This window comes from Sorghum bicolor, chromosome 2 (genome assembly GCF_000003195.3).
Source record: "Sorghum bicolor cultivar BTx623 chromosome 2, Sorghum_bicolor_NCBIv3, whole genome shotgun sequence".
In the NCBI taxonomy this organism is placed as follows: domain Eukaryota; kingdom Viridiplantae; phylum Streptophyta; class Magnoliopsida; order Poales; family Poaceae; genus Sorghum; species Sorghum bicolor.
This window is the reverse complement of record NC_012871.2, coordinates 13,858,080-13,881,863: the sequence shown is the minus strand read 5'-3', so window position 1 is coordinate 13,881,863 and position 23,784 is coordinate 13,858,080. Positions and strand designations below refer to the sequence as shown.

General features: G+C 41.2%; 2 protein-coding genes across 2 annotated transcripts; both read left to right on the top strand.

Moving 5' to 3' along the window:
• Positions 4,561 to 8,398, top strand: LOC110432894 (spermidine synthase 1). Its single transcript, XM_021454016.1, has 9 exons — positions 4,561 to 4,918; positions 5,090 to 5,166; positions 5,258 to 5,380; positions 5,869 to 5,973; positions 6,617 to 6,689; positions 7,332 to 7,403; positions 7,481 to 7,676; positions 7,755 to 7,884; positions 7,963 to 8,398. Exons 1-9 carry the CDS (start codon positions 4,756 to 4,758, stop codon positions 8,026 to 8,028), a joined length of 1,005 nt encoding a protein of 334 aa, XP_021309691.1. The 5' UTR covers positions 4,561 to 4,755; the 3' UTR covers positions 8,029 to 8,398.
• Positions 12,170 to 14,040, top strand: LOC8057323 (lipase). Its single transcript, XM_002461832.2, has 2 exons — positions 12,170 to 12,606; positions 12,737 to 14,040. The coding sequence occupies exons 1-2, from the start codon at positions 12,334 to 12,336 to the stop codon at positions 13,913 to 13,915; spliced, it is 1,452 nt and encodes a 483-aa protein (XP_002461877.1). The 5' UTR covers positions 12,170 to 12,333; the 3' UTR covers positions 13,916 to 14,040.

Genomic DNA, 23,784 nt, shown 5'->3' with positions numbered 1-23,784 from the left:
GAGTGATGTGATGCTACTCTTTTCCTTGTGTGAAGCTATATAAAAATTGCCTTAGTCCATGCTACTTGAATAGTTTTGCTTGAAAGTAGTGTGCGATGTGTCTAGCCTTGAATGTTTGCTTCTATAGGAATGCTAAGTTAGTAGTAGCAGAAACTACAATCCTTTGAAAACTAAAGCTTGTCGGTGAACACGTATGTGGATATTTTCCGTGATGCCTCTAATTTTAATTAACTAAGTAAAAATTTGGCCTACCTATAATAGAAATAGTTGAGGCTATATGCTTGAACTTGTAGGTGTCCACTTGTTTAGCCAAGTGGTGAATATGTTACTCATGCAAGAGCTTGCAAATGCTTTAACCTCACTTAAGTAATTGTGATTCTTATGTTAATCCCTCCTTGTCACCAAACTAAATTATTGTTTATCTAGGTAATAATGTTTGTAGCTATTGGAGTTATACATGTGTGTGCTCTCTGGTTTCGGGTAATAATGTTTTGGGTCTCGAGGCTACGGCTAGGGTTCTAGGGGCGCGTGCGGCGGCAGTATGGTGCTATTTAGGCCAGTCTCAATGCATAGTTTTATGGCACAGTTACCAAGACTATAAACTAGATAACCGAGCCACATGAGTTTCATGGGGATGAAACTCCTCTCTCATCTGATGAAACTCCTTCTTTTAATGAATCTGCCAAGTCAGCAATTTTGCTTATGTGGCACCCTATTTAATGTGCATGATACTCTCATAAAACATGCATTGAGACTAGCCTTATAGGTAGAGGCGATCTTAGGGGCGCGTGCATGGCACGGAAGCCAAGACAGAGGCGGCGGCGGACTCTCCTGTCCAAATCGGACGGGAGGTTGGGGGTGACTCTGACGGGTGGGGCTCGCCCGTCAGCGGGGGGGGGGGGAGCAGGCGGGATTGGGCCACGGCCTAGGCTGTGTGACAGAGAGGGGGAAAGGGGTGCTGGGCCGTGGGAAGAGGGAGCTGACCCAAAAAGGATAGAAAGCCTGTCTTCTTTTTTTTTCTTTATAAAAACTAATTTCTATTTCTTTTCTTGCCTCAAAAATTAAATCAAGCACAAATAAGCATTAAATGAAATCAAACAAAATTGGATGCAGTAGCATAAATACATTCAAACATGTTTCTACCTTTAATTTAATTTTTTTTATAAATTATTTAATAATTGCCTAAAATTCCTAACCCTATAAAATTTAAATAAAATTTAAACTAAAATTTGAAATTCAAATTTTGGAGTGCTATAAAATCCACTCTAGCAAACTACCTATTCCACCCAACAAATTTGTTGGCTACCCAAATCCCCCTCTCCACTCCCGATTCCTGTTGGGTTAAGGACACTACCGAAATCTTCTCTCCCACCCACGCGCCTCTCTCTTCCATTCATGCTCTGATTGGGACCTAGAAGTCATCCTCTGCTAAGACAAAAATAGGTAGTTAGTTTTAGGTAGTACTGCTAGAGTTAAAAGCAAAATCTAGATAGTATTAAAATGAGTGGTTACCCAGATAGACATTTAGGTAGTCTGATTTAGGTAGCACTGCTGAAGATGCTCTGATGGAACTAAACTATTTTAGCTTATTTTAGTTAATGTATTTGAAACTTTAGCTACTAAAATAACTAAAATTTAGCTATCTAAAATTTAGCAAGAGAAATCAAACAGTGAAACAGAGCCTTAATAGTGGCAAGAGATCCAATTTCGATGAACCTACTAGAAGGCGACGGTGGTCAGCCATTCCAATGTCATAACTCAGCAACCAGGCCTCCAATAAAATCTGCATTATCTATTCTATCTTCTAATATTCTTGGATTGAGAAATATAAGTAGACAGATATTCAATTCCAATAAACCTCCAGGTGAAGAGTGGCCATGGATACTAGCAATGAAAAAAAAAATAGATAGGAAGTATCGGGGTCACCAGTGTATTTTCGCGTGAATGTCTCCATTTCCAAATCAAAACATACTCTCTCCGTCCCATAAATAATTGTATTTCTTTAACTTTTAGATTCATGTTTGACCGTTTGTTTTATTAAAAAAAATTTAATAAATATTATTTATTTTCTCATAACTTATTTTATTGTTAGATATATTTTTATAATAATTTATTTATTTTATTATTTGTATAAAAAATTTAAATAAGACGAATAGTCAAACATAAATTGTAGTAGTAAAAAAATATTTATTATGTGACGGAGGGAGTACATAATGTCTTATTTAGTTCACCCAAAAACCAAAAACTTTTTAAAATTCCTCTTCACATCTTGCGACATGTACATGAAGTATTAAATATAGATAAAAATAAAAACTAATTACACAGTTTGCCTGTAAATCACAAGACAAATTTGTAAGCCTACAATATTTGTCGAATAAAAACGAAAGTGTTATAGTATTATTTTTCTAAAAACTTTTTACAACTAAACAAGACCTAAAATCGTGACCAACACAAGGAACTGTCAGTGCGTTTCCTGAGGCCTTGTTTAGTTCTGAAAAGTAAAAAGTTTTCGGTACTGTAGCACTTTCGTTTGTTTGTGACAAATATTATCCAATCATGGACTAACTAGGATCAAAAGATTCATCTCGTGATTTACAGCTAAACTGTGTAATTAGTTTTTGTTTTCGTCTATATTTAATGTTTCATGCATGTGACACAAGATTCGATGTGACGGAGAATCTTGAAAACTTTTTGGTTTTTAGCGTGAACTAAACAAGGCCTGAGCAAGGACGTAGAACGCCCGAGAACCGCTGTGCGGCGCACGACCACTGCAGCAGTCGCAGGTCTCGTGCCGGAAGTGGCCGCAGAAGGGAGTTGCTGAGGCTGAGGGTAACGTGACGTGCCAGAACAGAGGTGCTCATGCTCATCCAGCTGGAAGGAACGCAGCGTCATCCTCGAACGAAGGAACGCCGCCCGCCCGCCACACGGGTCATCGGTCAGTCACTAGTCAAAACAGCGGTGACACCAGCCAAGCCATCTTCGTGGAACATGTTCGTTGGTCTAAAAAAAATCATAATTAAAAATATTATTCATTGATTTATTAAAAAAATAATAATATTGACTTAAAAAAATACGGCTTACAAGATAAACAAACAGGCTCCAAAAGGAGTACTATTTTTTTTAATACAATCCAATATAAATGAAATTCAAATTCAAATAGCTTTGCCATGTTCAGAGATTTTAAGGCTTGTGAAAAGTTTTTGAATTTGGCGACAGTAACACTTTTGTTTGTATTTAACAATTATTATTCAATCAGAGACTAATTAGGATTAAAAGATTCATCTCTCCCAAATTATATATAAACTGTGCAATTAGATTTTATTTAGATCTACGTTTAATACTCTCTCTATATATATGTCGAAAGATTCAATATGACGAAAGATCTTAATTTTTTTTAAAATTTCATGTAAAACTAAACAAGGCCTAAGCTCAGCACGTAGCATCTCTTGTTTTCTCCTGAGTGCCGCTCAATTAGGCCTGGACATTCGGGTTACTCGATTTTTTCGGTTCGGGTAATTCAAAATTCAGGTAATGAAAATTGTTACCCGATATTAGTCTCGAAAAAACACTTCCCGCAATTTCGGGTACCCGATAATTCGGGTTCGGGTATTCCCGATTTACCTGAATTTTCAAAAAACAACACACTATATAAAATTTCAATAGCAATTTATATATAATTTCAGCAGCAATTTGTATAGAATTTCAATAGCATTTTGTAGAGAATAATATATTACTACCACTTGTTCAAACAAAGAGAATTATGTTCTAATAAATTGATAAGTTCTAATATTTAACTAACAACACATGATAAATACAAAGATATAGACAAATATTTGGGTAATTCGGGTACCGGAAGATATTACCCGAATTACCCAAACTAATTTCGGGTAATCAAAAGCGGTATCCGAATTTAGGATCGGGTACCTCGGGTTCGGGTAATTCGGGTACGGGTAATGAGTATCGGGTAATTTGTCCAGGGCTACGCTCAATACGACAGACAGGCACGTCAATCAACCGGGCATCTTCGAATCGAATAAAGATACAGTATTACTTTCCAATTTTTTTTATGTTCCATCATATCAAATCTTTATACATATATACACATAATACATCAAATATAAATAAAAGATAACTAATTACATAATTTATATATAATTTAAATAAGAAAAATATTTTAAAATTAAAATTAAATATTAATTAATAAATAAAACAAAATACTATAATAGCTAAATTTAAAATTTTTCAGATTTATTTAAGCCTAAAAAGGCCACAAGGCCTAAAAAGCAGTCCGAAAGCGGGAGGGTGGCGGCTCCCATCCCCACACTGACCTGCTGCTCTGCTCCGCCGAATACATTCTCCGCCGCGGAGCCGCCCACACGGGGACGGGCACCCAGTAGGCTGACATGTGAGGCCCACGAAGTGGTGACCCCACGGTTCGGTGAGGAATGAGAACCAGCGTAATACAGGGCCCCGGGGAATCTGTTGCGGTGGGCACGGGCGCCGCGCTTTGCCTGGGGCCGGGGCCGGGGCCGGGGCCTTTTTATACGGCCGCGGCGAGGAACCCAAAACCCTCCCAAAAGCCACACGACACACACAGGGGGAGGAATCCGGCCATCCGGGAGAGGAGCCCTAATCTCAAGGCCGCTGCTGCTGCGAGCCCCCTCCTCCCCCAGCCGCCGCCAGCCGCACACCCACCGAGCGCGCTTTCCCTCGGCTCTCTCTGCGTTCCTCCCTCGCGCGGCTCAGGGTTTCGGGATGGAGGCCGAGGCGGCGGCCAAGAGGGCGCGGGAGAGCGGGGAGGACGCCGCCGCGGGTGCGGGTGCGGGGGCCGAGGCTGCGGCAGCCGGGGCCGGCGAGCAGGCGGGGATCTCCGCCGTCATCCCGGGATGGTTCTCCGAGATTAGCCCCATGTGGCCTGGTGCGTCCCTTGTTTTCCGTCCTCTGCTGCGCATCGTCATGCTCCCCTGTTCCGTTCTGTTCTGTTGAGCACACACTCTTCCTTCGGATATTCATCTTGTTTCATCACTGCTGGTCATGCCAAACACGTGTGCTTGCCTTTCCCTTGCTCATGGCTGGATTTTGGGGGCAGGTGAGGCGCACTCTTTAAAGGTGGAGAAGGTGCTGTTCCAAGGGAAATCAGACTACCAAAATGTGATGGTTTTTCAGGTAATTGTTGTTACCCTTTTGCTTCCACCCAAGCCCACCTGCAGTTCGTCAGTGCGAATTGATTCTGTTACCTTTCTGTTTTGCATTATAGTCCTCTACGTACGGGAAGGTGCTCGTCCTCGATGGGGTTATTCAGGTGACAGAGAGGGATGAGTGTGCCTACCAAGAGATGATTACTCACCTGCCCCTTTGCTCCATCAAAGATCCCAAGAAGGTATATGACTGACATGGCCCTTTTTGCTATTGGTACCTTGCGTCTCTATACATCTTTATTAATTTGACTTATATACAATTAAAAAATAATTCTAATACACCTATTAATTTGTTTTTATGGCAAAAAAGTTGAACCAAAACTGCAACTGTTAGCTTATAACATGACTGTTGATATGTTTTTGAAATACTTTACTGGTGCTTCTGGCATCATGGCTAGGATTATCATGTACATGATGTGGTCCACTCTTAGGTTTTAAAAGGTCTACTCTGACGCTATTTGCATCGATTGAAACGTCTTTAAGAACAAATCAATGGATACTTCATACAGTTCTGGCTTATAATTTATTTGAGCTTGTAATGCCTGAAAAAGTCGGTTGTAAAAATTTGTTAGAATGTGCATGTATTGACATGTTTATTAACAAGGTGAATTACTTTTCAAAATGGTGAATTTTTTTTGGATGTAGTGATATATTGTTTCTTGATACACAGGTGTTGGTTATTGGAGGGGGTGATGGTGGTGTTCTGCGTGAGGTTTCAAGGCATTCCTCTGTGGAACAAATTGACATCTGTGAAATTGACAAGATGGTGGTAGATGTAAGATCTCTCTTCCTGTATGTGCACAATACTATGCAGTGGCCACTGATATTATATTTTATTTAGTAACTAATGCATTTCAGTGGTGGTGGCTTTAGGGCTTTTAGATGTTTGAGAGCATTTGCTTTCTGTTAGATTTGTCTGGACACCAATAGTTTGGTTTACTTGTCTTTATCTACCTTCTGAATTGGTTTTACTTGATTTTTTTACTATGATGTAGCTGCTCCTGCTATGCCTTTCTCAATATTTAAAATTCATTCATTTCTGTATTTTGATACTACATTTTTGTGCTAGTGATTTGTGCTATTCCGCTCTGACCTAGTTCCATGAGCAGCTAAGTGAAATAATACTATTTCTAATTGTATCTTTTGTCTTGTGGGGTTGTGTTTCGCTTGGTATTGCTACCCTGCTACAATCCTAGCTATGTAGGTGGTCTTTGTTTCATGATTATTATTGCCGGTTTGATGAACTATTGTCTGTTGTAGATGCAATCTTCTTCCTAGATTTAGCAAATTTCTTCAAGCAATTTTGTTAACCTACTTCAGCTTGCTTTCAACTAAAAGGCTTTGTTGTTGTCTATATAACCTTTTCAATGGTTTGTCCCTTGTGTTACGTATTTTTAATTGTCTGTTCTATTGTGCAGGTCTCCAAGCAATTTTTCCCTCATCTAGCTGTTGGATTTGAAGACCCTCGTGTGTCATTACACATTGGAGATGGTTAGTAGCATGTTATATTCTCTGCTTGCCAAGATTTGTTTTGCTTTGCATAATATTTGTTTGGGAGGCAACATCTGAGCCTTATTTGTCCGTGATTCAATTGTAGCTTGAATTTTATTACAATCAATATGTAGGATATACGACTTCTGGTTTCAGCACTTCAACTTGTGTTGATATCTTTGGTTGGGTTTGTGTCTCATCCATCTTAATTTTTGTTGGACTTTTGAATGCATATTATTCTATATTTATTTATTTATTTATTTGTTTATTTCGAATGACATAATTATATATTTGTTTATTATTTGGTCCATAACTAAATTGGCATATGCTACATATTGAAATTCCCTTGATAGTGCCTGGCCCTGGCCCCTGCTTTTTATTTCCACTGTTCCAGCTTGATATCCCTGCATAGTTTCAGTCTTGTCCTTCCTTTCTGATATCTTTTAAAATTTTAATTTTGAATTTTAATGGCACACCACCATTATTTGATGGATGTTTATTATATATTTGATTAACAGTTCTGTGCTACATATTTATGTGCTGTTTAGAATCTCCATTAATATATGTTGATGCAGGGGTCGCCTTTTTGAAAAATGCTCTACATATTTATGGTTTAAAATCTCCATTCATATGTTGATGCAGGTGTCGCCTTTTTGAAAAATGCTCCAGAGGGTACATATGATGCAGTAATTGTGGATTCATCTGATCCGATAGGTAACTGTTGTTAATCGTGTGTCTTGTCCTTATTGCTGTGTCGTTAATGTTTCATCAACATCTGCCTGCATAACCAGGTCCTGCTCAGGAGCTTTTTGAAAAGCCTTTCTTCCAGTCGGTGGCCAGAGCTTTGCGTCCTGGTGGAGTTGTATGCACCCAGGCAGAGAGCATATGGTTACATATGCACATTATCGAAGATATTGTTGTCAATTGTCGCCAAGTTTTCAAAGGCTCGGTTAACTATGCTTGGACAACAGTACCTACATACCCTAGGTATGCACAACTAATCTTGTGTACGTGATTGTGCCAGATTCTCCATTTATACACTGGGTTAACATGCTTCCATGGCAGCGGAGTTATTGGGTTCATGCTTTGCTCCACTGAAGGGCCAGCTGTTGATTTCCAGCACCCTGTTTTCAACATTGAGGAGGATGAACATTCTACAAAAGCAAAGGGACCCCTTAAGTTCTACAACTCGGAGGTGTGTATTTTTACTGATTTCACCACCTCTGCAAGAGAACTCCTTGAGCTGTTTTCTGATTCTATTCTGTATTTTCAGATCCACACAGCATCATTCTGTTTGCCCTCTTTTGCAAAGAGGGTAATTGAGTCAAAGGCGAACTGAACGTGAAGATATTTCACCAAGTCTGGTCGATTGGGCTAAGTACCTTAGGTGCAACACAGAATTTGTTGTAGTGTGAAAAGGGGATGCCAACCTTTTCTTCCCCTTTGATGAATAAGCACAGGAGATGAGATGCAACAGTTATCAGAGCTGTCGGTCTATACGATTCTGTTAGTTGTATGTCTTGGCTGCCTGGTGCAGCTGTGAAAACGTTTTGCAATAGCTGTTTTCGGCAGTCCTCAGATCAGGTTGAGTTTTGGGCATCAATGTTTCTGTTCCTGCTTCCATACCAGGGATGGAATATATAAGAAATAAAACTGTGTAATGATTGTTGCCATCACATCTTTTTAAAACTTGTTCAGCTCCCTGCTCACTCTTTTGGAACAGTGTGGCGCAAGAGTGTCCTCTGGGGTCTTGGAGCATGATTTGTGGTTTTAGGATGGTTTTTTTTGATAGTGTTGCCGAAGCCATCTGACAATGGCTAGAAAATTTATTTTCTTCCGATTTCCTGTCTACCCCTCGCGGTGCCCTCACGTTCAGCCTCCAGCAGTCCAGCGTGGTGCTCCTATACTTTGACGAGTAAAATACATTGGCGGCCCTTTAACTTATCAGCCTGTGCCACTTTGGTCCATGAACTTGCAAACTCGAAAAAATGACCCCTGAACTTGTCCGCCCGTGCCACTTTAGTCTATGAACTTGTAAACGCAAAACAGTGACCCCTGAACTTGTCGGTCTGTGCCACTTTTGTCCATAAACGTGTAAAGAATCTTTCAACGCGTCAACAAATATTTATTTATTTCATAACTAATTATTAATGAAATGCTAAATTCATGAAATGTTTTGTGTAGCCTCTTCATGTGTACTCTGCCTAGAAAAAATATGAAACCTCGAAAACGAATAAATTTTGCTTGTTTTAAAATTATCTCTTTTAATTAATAAATGCAACGAATTGATATATTATTTGATATATTTGACGCTACGAATAAAAATATATCAATTTCGTAAATTAAAAAAGAAGTGCTGACCTCATTGCTGACGTCAGCACCATAAACGGTACCATGCATGGCCTACCAGAGGCGGCCACGTGGCAGAACAGTGCCATGCAGCCGGTGTTATTTTCGTATTTGCATGTTCATGGACCAAAGTGGCACACGTCGACAAGTTCAGGGGGCACTTTTTCGCGTTTGCAAGTTCATGGACCAAAGTGGCACATGCTGACAAGTTTAGGGGCCTCTTTTTCGCGTTTGCAAGTTTATGGACTAAAGTGGCACAGGGCGACAACTTAAAGGGCCGCCGGTGTATTTTACTCTTCTTTGACGGACTGAGGCATGAGTTGCTTTCCTCTTTTTGATGGATTGAGGATTGGTATTCTTAATTGAGAAAAAAGTAGTAAAAAGAGATTGAAAAGGGGATATGTTGGAGCATGTTTTTTTACATGCAACCTCTGTTATTCTGGTTATAGAGAAAATTATCATTTATTCTCAGTTTGTTGAAGATGATCTTGGTTGTAATGACAGAATAAGGATATGATTGGATCCACCAGCTAAATTGTTGGCTAAATTTAGCTGCTAGAGATTAGCTGCTTTAATCTAGCTATAAACTTAGCTAAAGTTTAGCCTAATCTATTAGCTTGGATCCCAGCTAAGTTTAGCTGGTAGAACTTTTAACTAGCTAATGTTTTGGAATTTTAGTTGGCTATAAACTTTACTTGGTGGGTCCCAACAAGACCTAAGGAATGCATTGGACATGAGTTGTGACCAACTGTAAGTAGTGTAGTTTCTTTGCAGTGGCGGAGGACAGAAATAATTTAAGGTATGGCGAAGTCCATAATATACAAAGTGAAGTAATCTCTCTCAAAATGGTTCACAGGACATAGTGATAGTCGAGCACAAAATATATAAGTAAAAACATTTAAAGTTAATTGATAATAACTAAAAGATTGAACAAGCAACAATTAAAAGAGTGTCAGATTTTAGAGTTGGACTTAGCCTATTCGTTTAAGCTTATGAGTCGAATCTCTCAGTCATTCAGCAGTATTTTTTTTCTCATAAAAAATCTCTTATAAGAAATCAGCCAACAGCTACCATATCTTATCAACTAAATAAACAAGGCAGTTGCAGTAGCACTGCTGATCTGTAGCAGACTAGCAGTTTGTCTGGTCCGTGTGTGGTGGGATCGCCGCTTGCCGGCTTGCTGTTATCGCTGCAACGCTGCCCAAACCAGATCACCTGCGAAGTCCCGTGATTACTGAGCGCCGGCTCGCAGTCGGCAAAGTCACAAACTCGCCCTCGTGATAGGATAGGAATTAGGAGCGGTTGCGGCCGTCGGCCGCATCGTGTGCGCTGGAAAAAAAAAAAAGAAACTGCAACGGATACAATGCTTATCTTATAAGCCATTTTGCTCTCATAGTAAATCACTATTATTTCTTGTGCAGCCCACAAGCGAACAAGTCCTGAAGCCCACAAAGCAAGGTAAGGCCCAAAAGCTAGTAGTGGTTCGGACTTCTCTTATCTTCTTCTTCATACGGACATACAGTTCAGGCTTGAACAACAGCGATTTTCAAGTCTTCGACCTTACAACCATGAACCATGGCTGCACGAGGAACTCAGGGTGCGGCGGAGCCAAGGTAGGGCGAGCCTTGCCCAACCGAGGCGTCCGCCCCTGTTTCTTTGTTTGTCTAGATTTCAAGAATGAGATAAGAGCTTGGCAATGGATATTCGGAACCCGTATATGTTGCTAGAGGATGACTTAAAATTTGCTGTGCACCAGCTTTCAAGTGGATGCTGGCGTACACACATGTTCCTGAGGGTAAATTTAACTCTATCGAAAGATGAGAGGGGTTCTAAATAAGTCATTTTGATTTTTTACATCATTTTGCTATATATCTAATAACATATATTTAGATACATGGTATAAAGAAAAAAATGTTAGTGACTTAAGTAATTTAGAACAAAGAGCTAAGGCCTGTATGGTTGCAACCGGTAAACTTTAATTCCCATCACATCGAATATTTGAATATATACATAAAATATATTAAATATAAATAAAAAAAATCCAATTACACAGTTTATATATAACTTATGAAATGAATCTTTTGAGTCTAATTAGTCTATAATTAGACACTAATTATGAAATAAAACGAAAATACTACCATGTGTGTTAAACTTTACGGCCTCCGACCAAACATGCTCTAAGGCCAGTCTCAATGCATGTTTAATGGGAGTGTCATGCACATTAAATATGGTGCTACATAAGCAAAATTGCTGACTTAGCAGGGTCATTAAATGAAGGAGTTTCATCAGATGAGAGAGGAGTTTCATCCCCATGAAACTCATATGGCTCGGTTACCTATTTTAAATAGTCTTGGTAACTGTGCCATAAAACTATGTATTGAGACTGCCCTAAGACGTATGCATTTCACGGATATCATAGACTCAGGGCCTGTTTGCCTGTCTCACAACAGCTTCATGAGCTGTTTTTTTGCCAAACACTTATTTCCAAAACAGCTTCATGGTGAAGCTGTTTTTCTCCTCTTCTCACAAAGACATAAGTTGGGATGAAGCTGAAAAAAAATAGCTTATTGCAGCTTCTTCCTCATTTCTCTCTCTCAACTATGTATGAAGTAGTTGGTGAAGCTATTTTGTTAAACACTTTCTCCAAAACAGTTCAGCTTCATCTAGAAAGTTACTCATGAAGCTATTTTATAAAAAAACAGCTTTACTAGTGAAGTTGAGGTGTGACAAACAAGGCCTCGGACCCTCCGGTTTCCCCTTGAAAAAACACAAGACGTGAAGCCCAATTTGACGGTTCTGCGGCTTGAGGGTGTACTCATGTGAACTGAACATCAATTTCGATGGGGCTACAACTACACTAATTGATCAAATTTCGATTCTATCAAGAAAAATTGATCAATTTCGATGGGGCGACACTCATCGAGTAATTGAACAGAAGGGGAAGAAAAAACCTGCAGGCGCCTGATGGCACTATCCTAATATGCTCGGCCCCAGATGTCAGCCAATGCGACGGAATTTGAGGGTCCCGGATGAAAGCGAACGGAGCACCCAGTCCCACCAAACGAACGAAATCTTGTGGACCAGGCAGAGAGCACGGGAATGGCGTGGAGTCGTTTGTGGCCAAGTCAGCATGCAAAGGTGCACCTCTACAAACTACCAGACTTCTCCAGACGGATTTCCCTCCAAAAGCCGCACAGACAGCACCCGCCGGCGTGCGCACCAACGCACGTCACCTCCATCGCAGAGCAGCAGCCCGCCGCCGCCGTGAGAGAGCACAGCGCGAGCCCTGCACTGCATGAGGAGCCGGGCGAGGGCGGCGCTGCTGGCCGCGCTGGGCGCCGCGGAGCTGCTCCTCAGCGCGGTCGTCCACCTGGGCTACGCCTTCTACATCTTCGGCACCGCCGTCATCGCCGACGTCTCCGCCTCCCTCGTGAACAAGGCCCTTATGCCCGGCGGCGGCGTGGCCAAGGGCGTCGCCGTCGAGGGCGAGGACGAGGCCGCGGTGGTGCTCGACGGATCCGTCCCGCCCATCGTGCTGGTGCACGGCATCTTCGGCTTCGGCAAAGGCGTGCGTATGCGTACTTGTCATTCATTTTCGCTCCGACGGATGCTCTGCTTTCGTTTCGTTTCGTCGTCGTCGTCGTCGTCGTCTCCGGTCACACGCTAGTGACAGGGTAGGTGGTGTGCATGCATCGCAGAGGCTGGGCGGGCTGTCCTACTTCGCCGGCGCGGAGAAGAAGGACGACCGGGTGCTGGTGCCGGACCTGGGCTCGCTCACCAGCGTCCACGACAGGGCCCGGGAGCTCTTCTACTACCTGAAAGGCGGGCAGGTGGACTACGGCGAGGAGCACAGCCGTGCGTCCGGCCACTCCCGGTTCGGCCGCACCTACGCGCGAGGCCACTACCCGGTGTGGGACGAGGACCACCCGGTGCACCTGGTGGGCCACTCGGCCGGCGCGCAGGTGATCCGCCTGCTGCAGCAGATGCTCCACGACGGCGAGTTCGAGGGCCACGCCGACGACACCTCGGAGCGGTGGGTGCTGAGCGTCACCTCACTCTCCGGCGCGCTCAACGGCACCACGCGCGCCTACATCGACGGGATGCGCGCCGACGACGACGACAAGGACGGCGAGGGCTGGCGGTCGCTGCGGCCCGTGTGCCTCCTCCAGATCTGCCGCGTCGGCAGCGTGCTCTACCACTGGCTCGACCTCCCATGGCTCAACCGCTACTACGACTTCGGCTTCGACCACTTCGGCATGTCGCGGCGCGTCGTCGGCGTGTCCGGGCTCGCGGACCTCCTGCTCGGCGGCGACGGCAACGGCAGGCGAGGGCCCTTCGCCACGGGGGACTGGATCGTGCCCGACCTCACCATCCAGGGCGCCGCCAGGATCAACGCCCGGGTAAGCACGTTCCCGGGCACCTTCTACTTCAGCTACGCCAGCCGGCGCACCACCGCCAGGGCACCTGGCGGCGCCACCGTGCCGTCCGGGGTGACGACGATCCACCCGCTGCTCTTCCTCCGCGTCCTGCAGATGTGCCGCTGGCGCTACCCCGCCGGCGCGCCGTACCCGGGGTACAGGGACGAGGACTGGGAGGACAACGACGGCGCGCTCAACACCTTCTCCATGACGCACCCGAGGATCCCCGTCGAGCATCCCAGCGTGCGGGTGGAGAACGATGAGGACTGCCATCCGCTGCGGCCGGGGATCTGGTACTACAAGATCGTGGAGGCGGACCACATGGCGTTCGTCATCAACCGGCGGCGAGGAGGCGTGCAGTTCGACCTCGTCTACGACAGCATCTTCCACAACTGCCGGAAGCATGTCTTCCGGCGGACTGCCCCGCCGCCGACGCTCCCGGATCAGAGTCAGAGCTGACTCCACACCAGCATCGCCCGTTCGCGTCTCCACGTCCACGCACATGATGTATTATCCATCCATTACTTCAGCGATTGTTCCGACTGATTGACAATGTGAAATATATTGAGGCTTTCTTTGTTCCTGCTGCCGCCTGAAATTAACACGTCTCTGTCAGGAGAGTGAAGGGAAGAAAGACTGTAGCGTGTTCGATAATAGAGGAGAAGGCGGGAGACGAGCGTGGCTAGTGGGCCGCGATTGTTGGGCTTAGGTGTATGTGAGTGATGGCCTGTGCGCCAGGTCGGTTGGGCCAAGGCCTCGTAAATAAAGAAGTATATAAAATCTAGGGGAAAAATTCACATTGTCTGTCTCAACTTTTACAAAACCACATCCCTGAATATTTAAAACCATTTATTTATTGATATTATTTCTATTTATTTCATCTAAATATTTAAAATTTGATAGTAAATCAATAGAAAAATCATAAAATAAAAAAAATCTAATTTTGATAGGCTCCACTTGAGTAGATGGACACAATGAACAGATAATATGGTATGATTTAGTATAAATTTTTTATTGTAGCTTTAGATCTGTGTTTTTCTATAATTAATTTGCAACTGCGGTTTCTATCGTCTAATTTCGGTGAAATTTTTATGAAGTATTTATAAACCTATACCTAAACTATACATGATCTAATCAGTATGGAATGTTTACTACAACTCAACCATACAATAATTAGCCCACCATAAAAATTTCACCACAATTGGACCATATAAATTGCAACTATGAATTAAGTATAGAAAAACATAGATCTAAAACTACAATAAAAAATTTATACTAAACCATACTATATTTAGATCTACTCATGTAAAGTCCAACAAAATTAGATTTTCTATTTTATGTTATTTTTCTATGATTCACTATGTTTTTTCAAACATTCAGCTGAGATAAATAAAAAATAAAAAGAGAAAGCTAACTTTAAAACCGCTTATAATCGGTCAGTGAGGTGGTTTACCCGGTTTTAGAGTTCAGGAAGAAAAGCAGACTCACAAAAGTTTAGGAAGGTAATGTGGACTTTTTCCGAGAGAAAAACTACTTTGCCTCCTCGAGCTATCACAAAAGTTAGCTTTTCCTACCTGAACTAGAAAATTGGGTATAACTCCTCCCCCATCTTTTCAAATCGGACATAACTCCTCCCCTATCTTTCTAAATCGGACATACAACCACCCTAGCTGTTTCTTTAGGTGGTTTTTCTTTTTTATATTTATTTTGACTGAATCTTTAAAAAATTATAGTAAATTAAAAAATCATAAAATGAAAAATTAAAATTTATTGAACTCCACATAAGTATATCTACACAATGCTTTAGTATTAATTTTTTTTCTAACTTTAGATCTATGCTTTTGTGTGATTAATTCATAGCTGCAATTCTATAGTCCTATTGTGGTGACATTTTTATGGTGGACTACTCATTGTATGATCATGTATGACTAAGTTATATATTTGTTCAAGATTATATTTGTTAAATAGTTTAAAAAAACGTAAAAATAGAAAATACATGTTCTCTGTGCAATTTTCTTTATGACAATATGATTTATGTTATGAGGTGTTTAGTTCCTCTTTCATCCCAAAAATTCTAGGTTTTGGTCCATAAGTTTGCATAATGGAATTAAAGACTATGCAAATTTTTTGGGAAAAAATGGTTGTCATTCTCCATTTTGGATTTTGGCTTCAAGAGGAAAAAAAAAGCCCAAAAGAGTCTCAAGAGGCCATAATGAGGGCAATAAATTCTGTATTTTAGATGGAACTAAACATAACCCTGCAAGTTTTGGCATTTTGTATTTCATCATTTCAAAGTAGTTGGCACTTTTTTGCATTCCATGGAGAACTTAATAGTCCCTAAGTGTTCATAAAATATAACAATAGTAATATTTCATAGAGAACACACATTTTCTATTTTTACACACTTTTAACTATTTTAAAATTATTTAATAAGCATAAACCCGAATTGATCTATAACACAGTCATACTTGATCCAATGAGCAAATGTTCATGAGTTACAAGTGCATCAAAAACTAATTTGTTTATAGTTATGTCATATCCAAAGTTGTGAAAAGAAAAGATTTGTCATATCTATAGATCATGTATGTATCAATTAGATCTAAAGAAGATCTTAAACTTTTGTTATTGCACCTATTGCTCCTAGAAAGTAACACATGATTCTAATCATTCAATCTAATTAAATGAACAACTCACGATTATTTGGAAGTATCATAACAAAGTCCTACAATTAGATGTTATAAATTCTACCTTCCACATTCTATAGGTTAATGTTGACTATAGATGTAGCTACAAATACTCCGATTAATGTTTTACTCCAATGCACGTAATTAAATTAAGTGCGGCAATGACCACCACCCTCCTATAAAAGCTAGATCGAGTTGGAAAAGGAAAAAAAAATAAAAATAGAGATTATGAAAGTGGAAGAAAAACTACCCAGGTTAAACATATCTACACCAATCGCTCCATCATATTTATACCTATTATTTCTCTATACTCCAAATCATCAATTTCTTGTTTCTATAGGAGATAATAAGCTAGCTTATCTTGGTAAGGACACCAAGAGACAAAAAAGACCCATTTACAACAAATGTCAGAAAATATTCTAAAATAATACCACTAATAAGTAAACATTATAGTAAGATCTATCAATCAACCTCTAGACTTCTCACAGAATTCCTTCATAGGTTGTCCATCATCCTTGTGAGTTTTTATGTGTTTGTTTGAATATCTATGATTGTTGATGTAGTTAACTTGCATCACAAACCGTCAACCTACCTGGCTTAAATAATTAAAATGGATCAATATCATAGAATAGGAGGTTAAAACTAACAGTTTTCATGAGTTTTGGTGAATTTGTGATCTTTGTAGGACTATCCTAGAAAACCATCAAGAGGACCTATTCATCAAAGGAAACCATAGAATTATTCCACGACATAAACACGGGAAGTTTCTAGAGGAAACTAGAGGACACCATGTAGAGGCGGAGCCCGAGAGGAAGACACGTGGGGCCACCTAGTCCCAAAGCCATGCCACCCAATCCATAGTGGGGTCTAGCTATTAGCAGCTTCCACAATATTCCTCCTCCACCTCCTAGGGTTGCATCTATACTATCCCTTAAGTCAGTTTGATCCAAGGGCTTATATTTTACCCCTAGGGCTATAAATACATGCCTGCACCCCTTCAGGGTAAGTTAGATCCTAAGAGATGAAGAGCCAAAAACCCTAGTTCATATTTCCACCAGTATCTAGACCATCAATCAAGAGAAGATTAATCCTTCATAGGATCCAGTATTTGTGTTTGAGATAGAGAGACTGAGAGAGAAGAGTTTTGGAGGAGTTCTGCCCTGTTAGTGCTACCTCTATGGCTTGTATTATATGGGATTAAGGCCTTTCTAGAGCTTGCTTATAAGATTTCTCCGGTAATCAACTTCTAATTTAAGAAAGCAATTTGTTCATATTATTCTTCAAGTTTCTAACTCTCTTTTGAGTGCTTTGGTCTTGGTGGCCCCTTTCTTAAAGTAGTGTTCATAGTGTAAGCATGGTGCTTAGACTAGGAGTACTTGTGAATGTCCCCTATTTTTCCAAATCGGTGGTACCTCATGAAGGTGCCTCTTATAGCATGAGTTTTAACTATTTTGTTGTCTTATTTAAATTTTCAGGCATGACTTACGAGTTGTTGGGGTAAGTGTCAAGAGGTAGGAAGACCTCCATTTAGTTTGTAAACTAAAGGGGTAGAGAGGAAGATTGCCTCCTCACACCTCCCTCATAAATAGAGCCTGAGGGGAAAGGGCAAGGAGGTTCACCCTTGTTCTCCAAACTCTAGTCTTTAACATTTTCTATCACCTCCTTCTTCGAGTGTCGCACTAGTTACCCCTGTTGTAACTTTGACATGAGTATAACCCCTTGCGAAGGTCTAGATTCCAACATGAGTGAACTCCAAATGCAATAAATTTCTAGTGTCTAGAATAGTATAATCACATATTGTACGCATGTATAGCAACTATGCATACCCATATAATTAAGAACGCATAATGATGTTGGCACATTATTTGTTTAATCCAAACAATTAAAAAGCCAAATTTAGCTAGAAATATACTAACACTTTATCTATATAAAAAAACCAAACATAAAAAAATGTATTCCCTATCAATGATTGGCTACAAATATAATATCTACTAGAACACAATATCTCTATATATTAAGACCTCAAACAAAAACATTATTCCCTATCGAATAAATAATAAACACAATTTAATATAGACTAGGTGAGTGCCCGTGCGTTGCAACGGGGGCAAAACATCATAAAATTACATGGTGCATTGTGCAAAGCTAACATAAAATAGTATCATACCACAATTACATGTCACAAGAAAAAATAATAAAAATTGGTTTTGAGTTGACACTTAAACTTTGAATGAAGTAATATAACACACAACGGCTAATAATAGATTATATAAAATTTCATTCAACAAAAAAGAGCAAAAGAAACATAATGAGAGGTACCCAACATGGCCTCAAAGTTAATTAATAAAGCAAATAACCACTACAAGAAATTTGGCATTCTATGACCAGAGGAAACTGTCATTTAAAGTGCAATATTTGTCATAAAATTTTTAACATGACAAGAATTAGCCGTCATGGGTGTCGTCAAAAAAAGACGGTCACAAAATGTATCGCGTGACAAAATCTAACAAATCGTCACATAATGTCGTGACCTTTTGTGACGCTTAGTACCCTTCGTCATATGATGTAATCTTGTATGACGTTGTGTGCCGTCACAAAATAGTGGTTTCTTTGTCACATAAAACATGATCCGTAGGTAGGCATGTCTTTTGCACAAACTTATTGTGACGACAAGGATTGTCATATAAGATTTTGTGACATTTTAGTGGTGTCGTGTTTTAGGCTAAGATGGTGTGCTTAGTCCCCTTCATGTGACGACTGGAGGTGTCATATTTGTTTGTGTGACAAATAAACTATAGCCATTTTGTGACGTTGACTTCCATTCAACGATAGATGATACAGATGACAAATCTATTGTAATAGGTCATACAAGAATAGGATCATGTGCAGGCATCATGCACCACATCAAAAACCATCATCACAAACACAACATCATATATAAGGCATCATCCACCACAATGCCATCACAAATCATCAATGTTACATAAATGAGCCAAGGCATACACTTGGCATACATTCCAACTAATAATAAGTTCTAGCAAGTTTAGACAACATATAGTTCCTGCATCCTTCACACAGAGTTTCCACAGAGCACACAGAGTTCCCATAACACACAGAGTTCCCACATAACACAGGTTCTAACATTTTACGTAGTTTTGACCAAACACTACACATAGTTCGAACTGAGACAAGTTCATGGTTCTAGTATCAGGTAGCAGAAGCAAAGTCATAGGCAATTCCTACCTCAATGTTTCTAAAGATTCAACATAGCCCGCAAAAGTGTATTGGTCTCTTCAAACTTGCTATGCATCCCCTTCACCTCTTCTTGTGTTTGGAGCAACAGACTTTGGTTTTTTGCTAGAGCGGCCTGTTGAGCTCAAAGCTGTTCTTGCAACTCTTCCTGCTTCCTAGCTGCCTCTTCTCTTTCAGCTTGTAACTTCGCCTCAAACTGAGTTTGCAGGCGGGCCTCTACTGCTGCTTCTGTGGACCTGGCAGCATTCTTCGCTTTAGTGATGCCAATGTTGGGAAGAAAGGTTGATGAACGGGAGATCTGGCTAAGACTATCAGCAACAATCTGGGTTGCAGACTTGGGTTCTTCATCTTCATCTAGTTGTCTTTCCTTCTCTGCAACCATTTGTTCCTACATAGAATCCTCCATTTCATAAGTCCAGAGCACAGTGTTCAAACAGTCTTGAATTTGTGTATAGTAATTGTATTTAATGACTTTGTAACTTACATATATGTCAGTTGCAAGTGGTGTACGACCATTTTTTGGACTAGTCATGCACTCCCCAAAGAACTGGACAGCATATGGCTCCATGTTGTTGTACTTCTCTCTCTACACCATGTTACAAGATGAATTACATTGATATTCAACATAGTAAAGTGAATGTTTGACAAACATAGAATTAGTTGAACATGTGAACATCAAGATCAACATATCGGTATGCACTGTACCACACCAATTTCATCATTCATATACTCATAGTAATGCAAGCATGTTCATGTTACAAAGGAATAGGAATGTCTTACAAATGCAAACAGCAGGCAGCAGCAGCCTCATTTGAACAATGGAGCTCATCTTACAAAGCAATGGGTACAACACAGAATGTGCTACACTAGGAGATATCATCCAGAACAAAAAGGAGCATGTGGTAACTTGATGGTTCAAAAGCACTTGCTAAGCAGTATGCTAGAAATGTCCCATTTTCTAACTTCATTTGAACAAAGGTATAGTTTCCATACCAAGCTATATCGATGAGCAATATAGGACCTTGATCCTGTCCTTTGGTGGAGCTGCACTTGCCCTCGTTTTACTTTATTCTTTTCACTTTTTTCCTGCACGACAAAAGCAATAGAAAGGTTTCATTCACATGCACATAGTTCGAACTGCATGTTAACAAAAATAGATGATGCAGGGCAGTGACCTGATTCCTTGGGTCACACCAGTACTCTACCAGCTTGGTCCACTCCGCTTGCTTGATCTTAGGTGGGGGTGGTTTGGCCAACATCTGGTCTAGTGTAAGCGATGGGTCAAAGTACTTCCTTTTCAGGTGGTACCTCTGCTGCCGTACCCCCTTCTTAACAATATCAGTGTATGTAGCTTTCGCTGGTCCGTCCTTGTCAACAACCACTTCCAACCTAGTCTGCATGCATAAATGAGTTATTAGACAAAAATTTGTACATGGGAAGCAAACTAATTCAAGAAAGCATGCAGGTTGAAAGAGTCGTCTCACCGCCACTTTGTCCAGCACTTTCTGTACTTCAGCGGGACCAGGACCTGTCTGTAGATCATAAAGTTTCCAAGAAGTGTAGATAGGTAGCTGGTCTCTAAGGATAACACCGGTTTCAGATGCCATCTTGGCTGCTTGAAGTGGGACATCTGGTCTCTTTTTCCCTTCAGCCACTTGGATAGGCATCTTGTTTCCTCTTTTTATCAGCCTCTCTAAGCCAAGACCAATGGTTTGTTTGCGGACTACCTTTCGGCGCACTACATTGGCAATTAATAGTTAAAGTTTGTTCATATCTCAGTAACAAATGCATATATGTAATGTAGGAAATATTTGTTGGAAAATGTGTTTACCAGGAACCAAGGAATCATCTGCTTCTGCTTCAGTCATATGGCCCTCTGAATTTTCAGCATCAAAGGTTTCAGTGCACTCATTGATGTCATTGCTTTGCCTAGAGCTATGCACACCTGGAGAGGTATCATTAGGTGCTACTCTGGTGGCACTATGTGTGGGAGTAGGATGCTCACACAGGGTAGCACTGGATCTAGGAGTATAATGTGGGTTTGCACCAGGGGTTGACTTGGCTGCAGGGGCCTTAGTGTATTTTTGAGCAGTAGGCATAGGAGCAGACATGGTCTGCATTTGGGTGGTGTTTTTTGTAGTAGTGGGCTCTGTGTTTGTAGTATTTGTGGTTAGGCTACCACTATTAGTGAGGTTTAGTTGCATCTGGGCAGCACTGGAAATGGCTCTAGGTTTAGGGTTGGGTTTTGCAGGGTTCTTAGGAGGCAAGGGGTGCGTCTCCTTTGGTGGTGCACGCCCTCCAGGCGAAGGCATGGCTGCACTTTGCCTAGTGAGTCTTGCAGGTGTGCGCGGTAGCTAGTTGTTGCTAGCCGCCATTGTTCCCGCCTTTTGCTTCTTTTGCTTAGGACGAGTTCCTAGAACCATGTCTTCTACCTGCCAACAGCAACATACATCTTATGAGTTCAATAAGAAACAAGTGTGAGGTTGATTAGATGCCAACAATGAGTAACCTGATTGAAATAGACAGACCAAAACTTGTTAATTTCCCAAGTAATGCATCTCACCTCCTTATTGACATCATCATTATTATTTTCATCAGAATCATGGTCACTGTCAGAGTTATCAACATCAGAGGTAGGATCATAATCAATGTCAGAATCTTGTTTGTCAGACACTACTGTCTTCGGTAAGCTCTTTTCCTTGTTAGAGAGAACATATCTAACCTCCTGAGTTAATATAGGAATACCAAGAGATAGAAAATGACTCCGAACTCTGCTTACGTTCGCATCCCTGTCTAGCTCATACTGGGTTTTTGTCATTTCTCGTATTACTTAGTATGAAGAAACATAGTGATAGCAGAAACTGGTTTCAGTTTCTGTAAAGCAGTTGAAGGAAAAACTAAGAGATTAGTATTCTTTAACATTGTCCAATGAAAGGAAAGAAACAACAATTCAGATTAGTTTGTGTATAGGAGTTGAAGGAAAAACTAATAGATTTGCTACTAACCATTTGTCAAGGCTAACAAGCAGTCATGCACACACTAGGATAAGACACTTAAACTTTTAGCCATGGACACATTTCAATATCAGTCATGCACACACTGGGATAAGACACACAAACTCATGATAAGCACTAAAATAGGGAGTCATGCACACAACTTGAAACAAGCAGTCATAGCATACTTGACTGTGGACACGGGAGCACTGATTCCCTGCTTGCTGCTGGGACCAGAAGAAGGAGATGTCGATGAAGACGAAGACAGTGGGGGAGTCGGTGTCGCAGGCCGGCAGAAGGTGCGCGCGGACGCCGGCGACGAGGCCGGCAGGCGGTGGGCGCGGACGCCGGCGACGAGGACGGCAGGCGGTGGTGAGCTAGATGCGGCGGATCCGGCGCTGCGGTGGCGGGATGCAGCGGCGTCGACTGTGGTGTGGTGTGGAGTGCGAGATGGAGCGGCGGTGTGGCGTGGAGTGCGGGATGGGGTGGCGGTGCGGCGTGGAGTGGGGGAGCGGCGGGTTGGAGAAGGGGAAAGGATCCGAGGGGTTTTTTGGGCTGGGCCCATTTGTCGGGCAGAGTGGCGATGGCGGGATGTTGAGTTAGGGCACGCCTGTCAGTGGCAGCGGCCTAGGCGAGAGAGCGGCCGCTGAGCTGCTGAAATTTTAGTCTGCGCAGTGGGCCCAATATGTCATTCAAACAGTTAGTGGTTTTTGAATTCAAATACATTTTTAGGGTACGAAATCTGCTAAAATGGAATTTTAGTAATAAACAAAGTTGTTGCACACATCGAGGTCTACAATCTTTGTATATGTCAAATTTTGAATTGACTTTGTTTGGAGTGTTTGATTTTTGAATTTTATAAATTTGAAACTTCAATATATAAATTGGGGTAGTTAATATTTTCAAATCAAGAAGTTATGAATACAAAAGTTGATGAACTCATTCATATCTATAATTGTTATTTAGGTCATGTGTTCATCCGAGACACTGAGAGTAACTTTGTTCTCAAATTGTACTCATCCCTCTCATAGTCTCCTAACTATGTGGTGGATGGGTGAAAATTGTGAACAAAGTTATCAACACTTTGTCGGATGAACAAATGACCTAAATAACATGTGTAGATCTTATTGAGTTGTGCAAACTTTGTATTCATGAGTTTTTTGTTTGAACTCATGTGGAATCCCAAAAAGTGGTCCAAAGGTAAGCAAATTTTAAGTTGAAAATAAGATTTGATCAAATTTTGTAATCAAATGAAATTGTCCCAAATTAATGCAATATACTGATAGTTTATAGTTTTACAAATTTTTAGAAAAAAAGCATCCCAATCGGATTTAGTATGTGTGAGATAAACTAGTTACAAGAAATCATCATGAATTTAAAAAAGAAGTGATGATAACAT

Excerpts from the sequence above, each read along its gene's own strand:
- LOC110432894 (XM_021454016.1), top strand. The coding sequence starts at position 4,756 with ATGGAGGCCGAGGCGGCGGCCAAGAGGGCGCGGGAGAGCGGGGAGGAC. Across the intron at positions 5,167-5,257 it reads AAAATGTGATGGTTTTTCAG|TCCTCTACGTACGGGAAGGT; the intron begins GTAATTGTTGTT and ends TTTGCATTATAG. Across the intron at positions 6,690-7,331 it reads GTCATTACACATTGGAGATG|GTGTCGCCTTTTTGAAAAAT; the intron begins GTTAGTAGCATG and ends ATGTTGATGCAG.
- LOC8057323 (XM_002461832.2), top strand. The coding sequence starts at position 12,334 with ATGAGGAGCCGGGCGAGGGCGGCGCTGCTGGCCGCGCTGGGCGCCGCG. Across the intron at positions 12,607-12,736 it reads TCTTCGGCTTCGGCAAAGGC|AGGCTGGGCGGGCTGTCCTA; the intron begins GTGCGTATGCGT and ends CATGCATCGCAG.